General features: G+C 36.7%; 2 protein-coding genes across 7 annotated transcripts in view; one reads left to right on the forward strand and one right to left on the reverse strand.

Moving 5' to 3' along the window:
* mpnd (MPN domain containing) overlaps positions 1-4,570 on the forward strand; it is a 10,288-nt gene extending 5,718 nt beyond the window's left edge. The window contains exons 6-13 of one of the 3 annotated variants that reach the window (XR_015497169.1): positions 344-440; positions 550-622; positions 698-774; positions 856-1,024; positions 1,109-1,179; positions 1,259-1,348; positions 1,601-2,229; positions 2,786-4,564. Coding sequence is in view for 2 of the 3 variants with exons in the window: in XM_087263480.1 (XP_087119606.1) it covers positions 344-440; positions 550-622; positions 698-774; positions 856-1,024; positions 1,109-1,179; positions 1,259-1,348; positions 1,601-1,693; positions 4,000-4,086 (757 nt within the window). In the remaining variant the exon portion in view is untranslated. 3 annotated transcript variants of the gene reach the window in all.
* Positions 4,571-4,579: 9 nt separating this feature from the next.
* sh3gl1b (SH3-domain GRB2-like 1b) overlaps positions 4,580-16,826 on the reverse strand; it is a 41,901-nt gene continuing 29,654 nt past the window's right edge. Inside the window, exons 6-10 of one of the 4 annotated variants that reach the window (XM_087262907.1) lie at positions 15,075-15,233; positions 12,384-12,487; positions 11,504-11,637; positions 11,194-11,241; positions 4,580-6,706 (exon numbers count right to left, since the gene is read on the reverse strand). In XM_087262907.1, coding sequence (XP_087119033.1) covers positions 6,516-6,706; positions 11,194-11,241; positions 11,504-11,637; positions 12,384-12,487; positions 15,075-15,233 — 636 coding nt within the window. In that variant the 3' untranslated portion in view covers positions 4,580-6,515. 4 annotated transcript variants of the gene reach the window in all.

Consider the following 16,826-nt stretch of genomic DNA (forward strand, 5'->3'; position numbering starts at 1 on the left):
TACAGATGAGAAAATAGTAAATGTGCCAGGAAAAATAAGCTAAATAGAAATGGCTGTAGCATGCTGTGAAAAAAATGCTCACTGGCATTGTTTTTTAATAGTTTGGTCTCTGTACGATTTGAAATACAAATGACAGTTTTCCCTCCAAACAAATATCTATGAAAAAGCTTTCAATAATAAATAATAATAATTTACAATATGTTTTTTACTGTACTTTTCTACTGTATCAAACTGATGCCGTTTTTAGTGACCCTAAAAACTTCCTTCAAAATATTACAACTTCCTACCCATCTAACTTTTTTAAACTGTAATTATACCTGAGAGTTCCTGTTTGTCTTCACAGGGATCCTCACACCCTCGTCGAACTGTCTGCCTTTTCAGCAATCAACCGCTTCCAGCCTTTTAATGTAGCCGTTTCCAGCAATGTTCTGCTTCTAATGGTATGAAGTGCTCATGGAATTATTCATAACATCAAAAGTAAAGTCAGTAATCGGATTAGTTGCAACAGTTGAAGCAAATGAAAACCATTTTTCCCACCTCTATTGATAGGATTTCCACTGTCACCTGACCTCAAGTGAGGTGGTGGGGTATTTAGGAGGTCGTTGGGACACAAACACACAATGTAAGTCTAATAATTTTTCTGACTACAAGACAAAATAAAAGTAATAAACACTTAAATTTATGTTACATTCATCAGTGCTTACAGTCCTGCGCGCATTTCCATGCCGCACAAGATTGGCTGATAAAGATGCCGCTCCAGCTGTCGAAGAAGAGGTTGGTCACCAAAAAAATATTGGTTTTCCTATAAAACATAGTGCTACATTCTCAGAATTGTACCTTTTAACTGTGTTGCAGATTTGTCAGAATCTCTTCATGCGTGGCCTGTCATTGGTGGGATGGTATCACAGTCACCCACGAGGCCCCGCCCTTCCGTCTCTACAGGACATTGATTCGCAGATGGATCACCAGCTCCGCCTACAAGGCAGCAGTAACGGTTTCCAGCCCTGTCTAGGGATTATCTGTGGTGTGTGATGTAGTTCACATATACTGTGCAAAGCCACTTATATTGAGTGATCTGGGTTAAGTTTTTTGGTTTCACCACTTATAGGACCCTATTACCATGGTAACCAAGGTGTGGCCTCCACAATCACCCCATTCTGGGTAGTGCCTCCTCCTGAGGTATTGGTTCATTTGATGAAACTCTGTTTGCTATCTATTTTAATCTATCATCTCATATCTACTTTCTCTTGCGTTTCAGCAACGACCGAATGATCACGGGATCCCAGTGGCGGTAGAGGTCACATATGTGCAGGACAACTTCCTCACTACAGACGTGCTCAATGAGATGGTATGATATTACATTATGCAACAGTGCATAAACAGGGATTTTTATCTCTTATAAATAGTTGTTTTTGAAGCCGATCACTAAATGGTCATCTTTTCAGTTTCCTGCAGCTATAGATAACACCTCACTCTACAGTAGATTGGATTAAAGCAATTGCTAAACTACATCCTGTAGAATTAATTAGCATGATATAGCGAGTCTTTTGAAAAGCCTAGAGTGATACAAATCTATTTTTATATCTATCTCCCTTTGTAGATGCTGTTGGTGGAGTTTTATCGGTCTGCTCCTGACCTGGTGCAGTTCAGTCAGATGTGGAGCCCTAATACCTCAATACTCGACAAAATCAAGGTGTGATGTAATTTCTGTCATTTATACATACGCAGATGTAATGCATTCAATTATATTTACAATTGCATTAAGATTTTTCTTAAAGGCAAAGTTAAAAGACAACTGTGTTTTCTACACGTTGGAGAGAGTTCAGCATGTAGAATTGGTGTCAATCGTCTGTGAGAGCGAGTGCTCTGATCGGTTGTTCAGCTACAAATCAGAGCACGAGAACAGAAACTTCACCAAGTCATGACTCATGAGTGAAAACAAACATCTGTCATGCCATAGCATTTCTAAGATATATACTAATCCACGGCTTGTTTACCGAGTCAATTTAAAAGTGCATCTGCGGTGCCTCGAGCAAATGTATATTGTGGATAGCTGCTGTTATTATATTTGTAGATCTAATTGGAGTATATTTTTCTGATTTGTTTTCCTGCTTGTTGTTTCTTTGGTACTTTTGGGATTTTTCTTTGTTTTGCACATGTATATACCTTCACTGTGGATGGCTTTTTTGGCACTGTAAATATACCACCTTTCATGACAGTGCTTTGCGAGTAAAGCCTGGTTTATACTTCTGTGTCAAGTGACCGGTGTGACCCATGGCGCATGCAACGCGCGTAGCTGTGCATTTATACTTCTGCGCTGTCTCTGTTGCTCTGCATTAACACGTCCGAAACACTAGTTGGCAGTGAGGTGTTATGTTCCTCTGTGTCGAGTTTCTTTGCTGCTGTTTGGTTTTTTCTGAACACTTCTTGAATGTACAAGTGGCTCAAACTTGCTCATTTTGAGGCAGGAACCGGCGAACATGCAACAACTTTAACTATGAGGTAAACACAAAACAAAACTTTCCATCCGGAGCTCCTTCACGGGACTGCACACTAGTAAACAATCACTCTATTGGGCTTGCGTGACTCTCAGTCCCGCCCAGACTCGTCATCGCTACCAAGCCGACCAATCACAGAGCTTGCGCTACACGTCGTTGCGACATGTAGTTACATTTTTTTAAAAGGGGCACGTCAGCGACACCGACGGCCACGGTGTAGGGCTTTGCGTCAACGCGTAGGCTGCGTTGTAGCATACGCGTGCGCTTGATGCAGAAGTATAAATCAGCCTTAAGCAATCCAATTTTCGTTCCTCACGAACTCGCATTTCCCCCCTCTGAAGATGAGTTGGTGGGCTCATTTTCATTACATTTGGATTAAAGCAATTGCAAAACTACATAGATAGCATAGATATGGATTATCAGATTCAGACATATTTACACAAGCGAATCCCTCTGTGTTGAGGAAGCTTTTACAAGTTCCAGTTTACATTTATGGAATGACAATTCAGGCTAAAACCATCTGCGGGTATGTCGAGGTACATCTTTTCACACGGGTGCAAGAACTCCCATTTTTGCATCAGTTGGCTTTTGTCCATTTGGTGTGTTCACTAGGGTTGGGTACCGAAACCTGTACCTATGTAAACGGATCAGCATATCAATGTAACCGAATTAGCATATGAATTTCAGTGCTTAATTTTGGTGCCACTGGTGCTGTGACAAGCACGTAATGCAAATCTTGCATTCTAGCTAACAAACAAATGATCAAATCAAATATATCCATGCATTTCAAATATATAAATATGAATTGATGTATACTTTAAACTTTAATTATATTGTTCAATTAAATGATTAAGGATGTTACCGTGGCCCAGTGGGTAGCATGATCACCTCACAGCAAGAAGGTCACTGATTTGAGCCCCGCCTTGGTCGATTGGCAGTTCTGTGTGGAGTTTGCATGTTCTCCCCATGTTCATGTGGGTTTCCTCTGGGTGCTGCGGTTTCCCCCACAGTCCAGGCACCACTTTGGCACCAGTACCATTTTAAAAGTATCGATTTAGCATCGGTACCAAAATAATCTCAAACGATACCCAACCCTAATGTTCACAAAGCTGTTAAGTCTAGATGGAGCCAGCACAAGATGACAACACAGTCCCTTTTCATTGCCACTACTAGTTCTTTGATATCGGTTTGGTGTGTCCTGAGCCTGAGGTTTAAAGGTAATAACACAGTAAATAATGTTCAGCTTTATGCAAAGACCAATTGTTTTATAAATGAACACTGCTCATATATGATAGAAATCAATCAACAGTATTTGTTTCTTTGTGTTTAAAGCTATGCCACCTTCTATGGCTATTTTCATAGCGATATATTGGTAACATAGATTACAGTATATAAAGGTTTCAATTAAATTACTTTTAATTAATATGCTTTTACAAAATTTGTAAAAAGCATGTATATTAAGCTTGGACAGAAAGAACAGCTTGTCTTCTCTCCTCCTCAGGCTTCTCTGAGTGGCCACGCACCCAAAGACCAGGCGTACGCACAGATCCTGGAGCATGTGTACAACCAACTGCGCAACACTCAGTGACCCGAGTGCTTTATGTCTGTGCAATGTGCATTAGTGTTAAGCTGTAGAACTGTTGACTTGGGACCTCCTGCCCTGTGCATTACCGTCTGTGCACTGTTATACTGTATATGAAATGCCTTTGTGGAGGATATATCATATATGCTTCCGTCCAAACTGTTGCCTTTAGGACTGTTAGGTCTGTATCACTGGCTGTGGTTTACGCGATTCTGCCATATCTGTGCTGTGAAATTTGTCTTCCTCTGTGGTAGAAATGTCTCGGTGGGTAGTTACGAAAGAGAAGACGGGTAACTTGTGATCTCTTTTGGCTAGTATTTATGCGTTCGTGTGATTAGATTTGTGCCAATATGGGAACGATGCCTTTTTTTCCTGCTGAATACCTTAAAAATATACACTGGAACAAGAAACGAAATGTGCGTTTGCTTCCTGCAACAATGTTTTTTCAAACTGTATAATTAAAAAACTGTTCATACTCTTACAAGTGAAAGAGACGGAGTACTTTCTTTGAATTTATTTACTTAAAGACGAGTGGACAATAAGATACAAATATTTAGGGTTCGGAATATTTAAGAATAACAATATAATGCAGTTAAATTCGAGACATACAGGAGGAGACTTTAAAACTACAACATACATCAGCCTGCTATTAAGCTAACATGCACAAATCATTAATAAAAAAGGTTGAATGCTTTTGTATGCATATAAAAAAAGAACATAATACTAAAAAGAGCACAACCAGAATGATTTAATTTCATAAAACCATGCCGGTGCCCTCATTCGATTAGACAGAAATAACCCATTTGTTGTTTTCTTAAACTTGTAGTGTTGCAAAGGCACATTTGTACACATGCTTGTACATCTGGTCGCAGCTCATGCCAAATGCTGAAACCAACAAGCCCTTTGTAAATAAAGGAGAAAAAAACTACATATTAGCACAAAAATCATAATTAATATTTTGTTTGGTGTTCTAGATCCATTCTTGCCATCGAAAAGGCACTAAAAGTCTCTTTTTCACATTGAAATAGTGACCACCGCCTGTCTGCATCAGTACATCTACAACAGTCCGGGAAAAGAAAAGACACAGGTGCACTGTGTGCAGACAGGATTTGAGGTCAGGGTGGAGGTCAGATGTGAGGGTGCTCAGAACCGCAATTGATGGTGTGTAAGTCCATGAATTTATGGAGTGCGATGGTACAGTATTTGAAACAAACTGATCTATGGAACACTGAGTTATGAAGAAACTACATCTTCAACCACTTTAAAGCTCTAAAAATACATTACAAAGGGAAAGAGTAAGAGATGTAGCACCATCCCTACATTTCTGGAAGAATTCCTCTTCAATATCAAACACTTTGTGTAAATCAGGCTTTTTGAAATCCCCCCTAAACGCCTAGATGTACACACCTGAAATAATGGGACACTGCCAGCAGCATCAGATGAATAGACTACCGTAAACTGACATCAAGAGGAGAAAGAGAGAGGAAGACTCTATAATTCAGTCTGCCGCGAGAAGACCAACGAGCTATTTGGCTGTGTTTCCTTCAGAAAACAGTATGTAAGTTGTTTATATCTGCTGCCCTTAGTGGGTTGAAAGTTGCAAGGGGGACAAAAAGTACGGCTGTAGTGCAGTAAAACCTATCTATCCGACTAAACACATCCCTTTAGTGTTTAAGCTCAGCTTTACAACCAGATCCAAGGTGCAGTTGAGCATCTAATTTTTTTTTCTTGTAAAAAATATACATAAAAAATGATTAGATGACGAAGAAACTGTAGAAAAACGTTAAAATGACGGAGCGTACAAAGGGACTAAATCCCATGGCTCAGGATTGCTGCAAATTGGGACACTTTGCACACACATCCCTGCAGTGCTAACACAGACACAAGGTGGTTTCTCCTTAAACTGAGGCAGGTCAATGTCGCATCCTGACCAGCAGGGGGCAGTAAGGGGAGCAGTTGAGTCAAAATGCAACTTTTCACAATCCAATAATTGAGAATTTATACTACGATGATTAAGACTAGCCTGTCTACTCTTTAAACGTGGAATAATTTGATCATGATCTACAATAACTTTTTTTTTTCAGCAGCAAAAACAGTACAAGGCATTATCAAAAGATGAAGCGAGTTAGTGTGTCTAAAAATGTAGCTTAAGGACCGAGTTGTACCGTCCGTACATCAGTCAACCGGTCAGTCAGTCAGTCCTGGAATGTGAAAGGTCGTCATTTCCCAAAGTTCCCTCCTTCGAAAATAAATCAATGTGTAAAAAGTGCCAGAGTACAGGTACATTTGGATCAACGGCAACAATGTGGTGAGGATGAAGACCAAGATGACTTCAACAGGCTCCTTTCTCCCTACCTCACTTCCCTCCAGCTTTCTCCCTTTCACTTTTTATTGCTCTTTCTCTCTCTCTCCCTCTGTTCTTCATCGGAGCCCTCTTAGTGTGGCAGAGGAACAATCACCTCCACGTAGTTGAGAGGGAAGAATCCTGATTGGCCACGCAGCATGCCTTCATACCAGTTTTCATCGATCTGATTGGTCAGAGTGATGATGTCACCCTCGTGGAAGCCCAGCTCGCCTTCGTTCTCCGGCTCGAAGTCATAGAGAGCCTTACAGCATGCCTGCTCTGCTGCTGAGTAGAGATATAGAGGAGAAATTATGAGAAAGAGATAGTGAGGAGAGATTTGGGGAACAAGGGATGTTAGTATACATAATATTTCAAAAGACAAAATAACATTACTAAAATTTTGGTCCAGGGTGTATTTTTAAGGCTTGGTTGTGTTTCTAAGATGCAAAGCAATGAGTGCTCATGCTTTATTTGTAAAAAAAAAAAAAAAAAAAAACATTATTTTTTCATTTATCTTTAAATATACTGTATCTCTGCAAATATGAAAATGACTGTTATATTTCCTAGTTCCTCGGAAAGGCCTGCTCTCAAGAGGCTCTGATTGGTCAGCTAACATAATTTGCTGTGATTCACAGATCAGTTTCCTGTCAGCAGGAAAAACGTCACACACCAACAAGAGTAGCTGTATCAGTGTGAGCCTAAATCTGACAGAAAATAAAAAAGGACACAGCTGAACTTCATGCCTGCTCTCTAAAATAAAATCTGAAAAGTGTCTTTCATATATATTGGGGTTATAAGCATGTGTAAGTAATATGAAACGTTCACATATACTTTGCAAGTTAATTATTTGAGATGTAGAAGAGACACTGCACATGCTGCTAAAGATTGTGGGTGTTTGTAGCGGTTTGACTGATAAATATTCATTTGTAGCTAAATTGTAACAGTGCCAAACAGCATTGTTTTACATCCTTGCTACAACATACCGTTAACGCTAGACACTATGCATGTGACAGATCAATTTTAACAAATAAAAACACTTGCAGGTTGTGGTTCACAATCCACAGCTTCGTCTATTATACCGCTTCTCTTTGAGAAGTTTTAACTGAATCCAGCACTGAACTGAGAGAGACTCTGGAAGCTCTCCTTTGTCAAATGTTAGCTGTATATATATTTTATTATTCTCTAGAACATAATTAAAACTAATTTAATCACTTCTCTCTTTCTGTCGTGTCCTTTGGAAATAGCAGCGTTTGGCAGCATTTTAGCTTTCTTTGCTATAACATTACAGCCCCTCTGGCCACACCCCTTCACTGATCGGGGTGTATGGGTGTAATCTGAAGGGTTTATAATCTCATTAACCCAGATGTATTTGTTGTAGTCCCCAAACTTCATTCTCTGTCGACTTTGCTAAGCTAACTCTGTAAAAGCCAGTGTCTCTTTTTGCATTGAACTTTGAGCGTATTACACTCTGAAATGTTGTTTATGTTCACACAGCTGTATTACACATCAACTAAAGTTTAAAATATGATATTGTTGTGGACCACCCCTTTAAACCAATATCTGACTACACATAATGAGACAAGGTGTACTCTAAAATGTCACAATCAGTTGGTGTATACACACCCAAAATTAATTTTAGGGAATATGCACAGTTCGAATGAAAAATATTTTTATTACAGTTTCGAAAAGCCATTAAAAAACTTCACAGTAAGGTTTTGAAAAACGTTACATTTACTGTTACTTAAATATATAAACAGCCAGCAATTGAAATAAAGCTGAAATCAAATGTAAATATTAGATGAAAAACCTAAAAACTCTAAAATAATTAAAACGATGCATTACTAACTAACTAAAATAAACTATTAAAATACAATAATTATAGTAAAAATAGTAAATAAATTACTAAAAATCACTAAGAATAATTAATAAAAAATTAAAAAGAACAACATCACTCAAACAAAAAATACTTTAAAAATAAAATACAACTTAATTTAAAATGAACATCACTAATTTAAACAAATAACACTGAACAACATCTTGATTTATAGCTGTAAAGCAGAGCTTCCTGCCAATAAAACCTTTCCCAGGCCAATCTGTCAAACTAAAGTCATGCCCCTGGGTGAGCAGTGCCATAAACGTGTTAGTGTTAACACACATTTTAATCCCACCACAATAGCCTGGGTTAAGACTCAGGTATACTTCTTTTTCCGCATTCCACTCCATCTCTCACACAACCATGTTTGCACAGCTTTCACTCATTTTACTACTAAAAAGATGTGCAGTACCACTGTGAGGACTTGTTCATTTGCAAGTGCACTGTTCACACAGTCAAACCAGTCTGTATGTGCATGGTGTGCACAGAAAACATGGAAAGACGTGGAATACAGGCAGCTGAAGTATACACTGGGCTTTACTTTGAGGCACTCTGTGTTAGTAAGAAGTCAGGTGCAAAAGCCTGGGTCACGGGACAGAAGACCTCCAGTTTCAGTTTTTAGCAGGGATTCACACTGTTAGGTGGAGCAACACTCTGTGCTTTAGGCCAACAAACATGCACTCATTTGTACATACACACAGACACAATGATCCTCACACAGTCTTCCTCTCACACATGCAAACTTTGCTATGCATCTTCACTAGGACACTAGTATGTAAGCTGCAGTTCACTTTTTAACAGTGTTATGAACTAGTACCTAATAGAGAGATGAATTTCCATGTTTCATACCAATACAGCAAACACTCGTTCCAAATGATATTTATGGGAAGTATCTCAAGTAAACGACTGATGAACTGATAGTCAGGCTTATGACGGTATAAAATGTTTTTGCTATGATTAATTGGTGAAGCTTTTATAACGCTATATGGTATTACCATGATTTTAAACCAAGCTGCAAAAAGGTTACTTTAACAGGTATAATAACATACTTTTATTGCTTTACTGTATATACATGTTTACAGTAAACAAATTAAATAAATTGCAAAAGGATTATAAAGTACAGTAGGCAACACTTATAATAAAGTCTCATTAGTAAATGTTAGTGGATGGATTCAAACTAAACAGTAAGAAGAGACAGATTTGTTAGCGTTACTATGCTATTATTAGTTTAAAAATACAACCGAGTTGTATTACTTATTAACTACATTCAATATAAAGATTACGACTATGTAGTGTCATTAGGCATTACCTAAGAAATGAACGTCACCTAAAATTAATAAAAGCTTTTGTAGCGTTCTTCATGAGTTTAGTTCAGGGAGCGGTACCTCAATAACGTAATCTACAAACCATATTGTGCGTGTTAATTATTACTCTGTAATAATTATTACTTATCTGCAAATGTCTAGAATTGTGTTGAAGCAGGTTACAGTGCCTATAGAAAATCATCATACCCCTTTGAAATAATGACTTTATTTGCCAAACAGCCTGAAATCAAATCACATTCCAAAATGACTTTTCCAGCCTTTGAAATGTTTTTGTAGCCTTCGCTTTATCTGTGGCTTTCTACAGCTCTAGGTCTTGTCATGTGAGTAAATGTATAGATTTTCACAGGGTATGATGATTTAGCACTGTCTATAAAAGTTTTATATGCTAAATATTTAAATCACTTTTTGTTTCTCTTGTTTTAATGCTCACAATTTTGTATTTGTTGTACCTGGTGTCGTAACTTTTAAATGTAAAATATTACACAATTTAATTAGTTTTAAATAGTGAGTTAATTGTATGCGACATTCTACATGCAAAAACAGATTTTTTGAGATTAACTAAAGACTAAGCGGAAAATAGATTCAAAATACTTGACATGAGCATGACATCTGGAAAAAATAATCCTATTTTTATTGAATCAATTACAAAACCTTCTAACATTCAATATGGCATTGATTTATTGATTCTAAATCTAGAAAATAACAGGGTTCCCACACTTCCCAGATCTGAACAGCAAATTTAAAGGCTTTTAAAAGCACCTTTTTAATTCATACCCCAACATATGTAGTGGCATAATAGTTCTTACTGTACTTAACATTTCACTTACACTTAATATTTACATTAAAAAAGGGCATTTTTCAAAAACTTAATAAAAAATTGGTTAAATTCAATACTGCTAATATTTAAATGCAGTTTCTGAAATAATGATAAGATGTGTATTATTTGTCAGTGTTATTTTACAAGATTTAGATTCATTCATTCATTTTTTTTCATCAACTTATCCAGCACGTTTTTATGCAGCAGATGCCACACACATACACTACAGACAATTTACCCTTGGGAGGAAACCAGAGCACCCGGAGGACACCCATGTAAACGCGGGAAGAACATGCAAACTCCACACAGAAATGCCAACTGACCCAGCTGAGGCTCGAACCTGCGACCTTCTTGCTGTGAGGCGACAGCACTACCTACTGCACCACCGGGTTGCCAGATTTAAATTTAAGATCTTTAATTTAACGATTTCTCCTTTTTTCATTCTGTTTTCGACAATTGAGTACAACTGTTAAAAAAAGCATAATTAAATTGAATTTAAAATTTATTGAATCATTTTTAAGGATCTGTGTATGTTTTTAAGTTCTTTCCAGACCTTTAATCCATATGCCTGAAATTCAAGAACTTTCAAGAAGCGTGAGAACCCTGAAATAAGCAGTTATGTACATGCCTACTTCCTGTATTTTTATGCACCTTCTCGTTATCTTTTTTCCACAACCCAAGCAAACAAACACACACACACACACATTTTCCCATGCAAACACATACGGAACACACTCTTGACTTTCTGACTCACGCAATCTGGGTTTCCTTGTGGTTATTCTGCCAAACTGGTGGTATGACTCTGATGACGTAATGGGAAGAGAACACAGAACAGGGTCACTGGCTGACGAAGAGAGCAGCTGACAGCTGTCCATTTGGCCTGTCTATCCCGACACACACATAGTCGGTCTCATCACACCCTGCCACCGGGCCGTAGACACAGAGCACAATGTGCCTTTCTTACACCAGTCTAAAGTCCGAGGCACTTCCTCGATGTAATGAAGATCATTTATCCTCATACTGACAGCACAATAGGAAACTGTGTATTTTATGACTGCTCTTACCTGCATTGCGCATCGGTGGAGCAGATGATGGGGTGTAGCCACCGTTTGACTGTTCGTTGCTTTCTCCAAAGTCGATTACAGGCTTGGGTTTGGGAATGTACTCTTTACGAGGACGTGTCTGTGCATCTTTCATCCTGGATAGTCAAACAGGAAACATTTATCAATAAACTTCAGTTGGTGCAAAATGCAGCTTCCAGAGTTCTTACCAGGTCTAGAAAATTATCATATCACCCTAATTTTATCCTCCTTACATTGGCTGCCTGTTAATTATTGCTTCTTCCCTATAAAGCTTTAAATAATCTAGCTCCTGTTTATCTAACCAACCTTCTGTCTCGCTACAACCCAACCTGCTCTATAAGATCTCAAAGCTCAGGGATTTTGGTAGTATCTAGAATAGCAAAATCTACTAAAGAAGGTCGAGCCTTCACATTTATGGCTGCTGAACTCTGGAATAGCCTTCCTGATAATGTCCGAGGCTCAGACACACTCACTCAGTTCAAAACTAGATTAAAGTCCTATCTTTTTAGTAAAGCATACACACAATGCATCACATAACAGTATGATTATTAACAGGGCTTGAAAAACCACCTGTAGGACAAACTCCTCCCATCTTAATGCACCCGATATTTTGTTAGAAGCATTTGTATGCTTTACATGTTTATTTGCAGTGAAAATTACACCACAGTGAACTGAACTTAAACTCTGAAAACGGGACTGACAATTTCAATTTACTAGAACTTCTATGTTAAGCTGCTTTGACACAATCTACATTGTAAAAGTGCTATAGAAATAAACATAAACTGAATTATTGCATCTTCTCGATTCCAGGACAAACACATGCTATGTAAAGACACATGCTTTCTCACACACACACACACACCTGTCTCTGAGTTTGTCAGAGAGTTCATCGAGAATCTGAACAGCCTGTCTGTGGTACTGCAGCTGAGACTCAACCAGTGAAGACAGCTGGCTCACCTGCTCAATCTGCACACACACAGTAAATATAGAAACACAAACTTATTTTTTACTCATGTACATTAACATGAAAAGTGGAAATGTAATAAACGTAACGTGAAAATATAACACTGGAAAACAACCGTTTAAACAAATAACTTAGTTAATGAGTAATTTGTGAAGCCTTGAGTCAATAGGGTCTATGCAGAAGTATGCGGAAGGTCTTTTAATTTGTCAGTAACCTGGGTCAAGTGCTTCCAGCGAACTGTACGCTATTACAAAATCGGCGCATTAAAGGTCTGTTTTTTTTTTAAATATACAATCTTTACCTAATTGATATATGTTATAAAGTAGGTCTCAGAATGTACAAGAGGCACTGCATTAAATAAATTTTTTTGCACCATGGGTCAGTGCATCTTTTGGACATTGGATTTTCATTTTAGAAACCGATATTGAAAAACGAAAAATTAACCGTTTTTTGATTTTCGTTTTAAAATTTAAAGACGAAAATTGAAATACGAGGTGTTTTTCTTTTTCATGGTGAAAAATTGAAAAGAAAAATTAAAAAAACATTTTTCATTTTCATTTAATTTTTTCGTTTTTTAAATGGCGTGTGCGTGTAAATGGCTTTTCATCTTGTTTACGCTTGAACAACTAAATAAATGCTGTAGTCTATTTAACTGATTATATTACAACATCAATGCTGTGAAATGAACAGTAAAAAAATTAAAATAAAAAGTCACATTAACCGTTCACCAGAAGTTTATCAGTATGGGAAGAAACACTAACTCTGCATTTATACTATAAACTACTAAATCTACACTACTAGCTTTTAATACAAAAATATTTTCTATGGTTTAAAACCAAACCATCCATCATTTTCAGTGTTTTACTTTAAATGTATCACTGGAGTTCAAAATAGCACCTCCATAAACTTCAATTTACAATGTTTATTCTGTCATTAAGTTTTTGCCATTTTGCACCAGAGCAATTATGGACTATGTATGTGAAATTTGAAATAAAATGTCAAAACATAAATTCACACAGAAAGTATATATAAATATTATAATGAAACAACTGTTTATATTTTCCAAAACAACTCACAAGAGAGTTATGGGGTCAGAAAAATATCAATCTGTAAACATTTTTTAGATTTTAAATGAGGAAAAGAAGCATCTGTTATGGATGTAACCAAAAAGTATGCAAATGTACAGTATACATAACACTTTGTAAAATTTGGTAAATTAAACTGCACAACCCTAAAGAAATGATGCTAATCAAATGGAAAAGAGATTACTTACTATGAAACAAAAATGATTGATGTTATGTTTTTGCATTTATAGGGAAATAGCTTCATTATGGATGCAACACCTCTCCGTTTTTGAATGTGACAGATGTGAAATTGCCACTTGTGTGACTTTAGTCAATCAAACATAATTGTTTGACAAATTTACAGAGACATTTTTGAGTATTTTTACAGTACTGTAAAACAGTGGTTCCCAAAGTGGGGTCGGGACCCCCTAGGAAGTCATAGTGCCGATGTGGGTGTCACTTGGTGATTTAAAAAAGTTAAACAAACTTGATTGTACTATTAAATTTGCCATAGATTATCCATAACCTACAGAAGATAAAAAGAGTACTTACTAGTTACATACTTTCAATTTTTGCGACCCCTGGGATGATAACATTATTGTAATATTTAATATTAATAGCGTCAGTTGCAGCAGACTGATTTTACAGCACCATGTTAAACTTTGACACCCTTATGGCACTAATGTACATTAAAATTAAACGTTTAAAAAAAAAAAAGATTATAAAATCTACACCACTTAAAATAGAACATAATCTTCAAGTGTCTCCATAATTAAACCAAGAATAGTGTTGTGTAGTAAACATTGTGCCCACCAGTCTCATTATATGACGTTAACATTAAATTAAACAAATGAATAAATAACAAAAAAATAATATGATTGTTAGATTGTTGCACTTTTTATGTTGGCAATATGCTTTATATAGGCCATTTGGTGTGTATGTGTGTGCAACATTGTGTGCAATGCTTGTATGTTTATCACTACCTCTGAGGTTAGTGGGGGTCAAGTTACTGAAATTATTATTTTGGGGGTCACGGGCTGAAAAGTTTGGGAACCCCCGCTGTAAAATACAAGCCTACACGAAAAACCATTAAGGGGTTCACTTTTTTGGTGAAAACTATTTATTTTTTTATGGCAAGGTTGACTTTGAATGAAATTGCTCTCCAACAGATGGCGCTCTATCATCTTTAAACATTCAATAAACACTACAGCTTAGAAGAAAGAGGATTTTTTTGGCTGCTCTTCAGTTTTATTGGATTACCTGTCGTGACCCCGCTGATGGACTAGTCAAACATAAAAGAAAAACATTCATCTTTAATACTGCTCATTCTAAAGTGACAGCCTTTGACAGATATCTTAACTGAGAGCTATAGCTGAGTAGATACAAAATCAGTAAGGCAAGGTGTTAAAAGACAAACACTGAATTATTCAGCGCTTCTAATAGGATTAGCACAACCCCTAGGGAACACAAAAGCACAAAAAACACACCAACTTAAGCACCAAGCTGTCAGACGGTAAATCCTTACATCGGTTTCCAGAAGGTTGTACATGCTGATCTCAGCCACCTCCTTAGATTCATGAAACTTCTCCAGCGCTTGCCTGAGCTCTTCATCTGGAATTTTCCCCTGACGTTTCTTCTTATAGTCATAATCCAGCCTGCGTCCTTCAAGCTTTTTCAAATGGTGCTGAGAAGGAGGGAAAATCTTCATTTCAATGCAAGTGGTGTAGAATAGACCACATTAAAAATAGCAATAGTTATTAATAGCAATAGACAACTTTCCTTTTAACTCAACTAGCCCAAATCAGGATAATTATTTTTAATGAATTGATGTTTCTGTGTTATTGAAAATTGAGGCAATCAAAACATAAATATTCCAAAAAAGGTCATTATTTATCATTTGTAATCTAATTGGTTTATCATGTAAAGTCATGACATCTCATCACTTCAATGTAGGCATGAGGCAGTTTTTATAATGGCTAAGATAATTTGTTATACCATTCGTACAATATATGTAAGTTTTTTTTATGTGTTTTTTAGGGCGTTAGTAGTGGTGTAACGCATCACAAATCTCCTGGTTCGGATCACACTATGGTTAGAGTCACGAATCAGACCATTTTTCGAATCAGAAAAAAAGAGATTGGACAAATGTCATTTGTTTTCCATTTATACAAAAATATTACTGCAAAAACCATTGGTTTAACCACAGAACTTAAATATCAAGAAAGAACCTGCTGCAAAAAAAGGAAAATATTCAGTACGAAAATGATCTTGAACAACAAAACATATTTATTTTCAATTAATTGTTCAACAATTCACATATAAAACTTCATCTTTCATTATAGGTTATAAACATTTTTGAAAAACTATTCAGTGACATCATTTTGATGGTTGTTTTTCGCCACCCATTGGTTACACAATGATTTTAACCTTTACCGTGTTTATTTCTGAACTATAAACTGTTATCCCAGTACTTCTGTGTTATTTAATTGTTTGTTACTAACTGAAAAAGTGTAAAAACTGAATCTCTCTCAATCAAATGCAGATTTGAATGTAGCACTTCGAAGGATTAATAAATATATGCAAATCACCATCATTTATAATTCATGCTGGGGGGGTTTGAACTGAGATCACAATCTTTTTAATGTTTAAATGTGCCGCTTTACACTGAATGGATTATTGCAGGCTAAACAAGCAGTGATAGCAAAACATCTTTAATTAATATCTGGAGAAAGCATTTTGGTCCCACCACAATTTCTTCCGTCATCATATTTTACAGACATGCCAAAATCCTTTTATACACATGATTTGAATGACGCGGGAGGTGATCTCTCTGCAATTATTATAAATGTTAGATTAACCTACAAGTTCAAAAAAAGTTATTAATCCGTGTGCATTCCGAACTGTGGGTTGTGATCCGTACAGATCATGGATAAACCGTGATCCGTAACACCCCTAGGCGACAATATCTCCAGCAGAAAAGGAACATTCTCATCAAAAGCTACTGGTCCCCACAATTTAGCAATCATTTGAAAAACAAAAATCGCTTATGAACCAACATATAAACATGCTATAGACCTGAACAGGGCAGAGGCTTACTTTGCATCCAAATAATTGAAAGATATATTAAGATGCAGAAGTCAAGGATTTATTTTAATTATTTAGTCTGACATGTTTACGGTCACAAAATAGTTTCTTAAAAAATAAAATAAGAGTTTAATGGGGTAAAAGTAGTTGTTTTTTACCCGGACATTTAAAAAGAAAATATTTTAAAGCAGTG

Source organism: Danio rerio, chromosome 8, assembly GCF_052040795.2.
Source record: "Danio rerio strain M-AB ecotype USA chromosome 8, GRCz13ab, whole genome shotgun sequence".
Taxonomy (NCBI): Eukaryota; Metazoa; Chordata; class Actinopteri; order Cypriniformes; family Danionidae; genus Danio; species Danio rerio.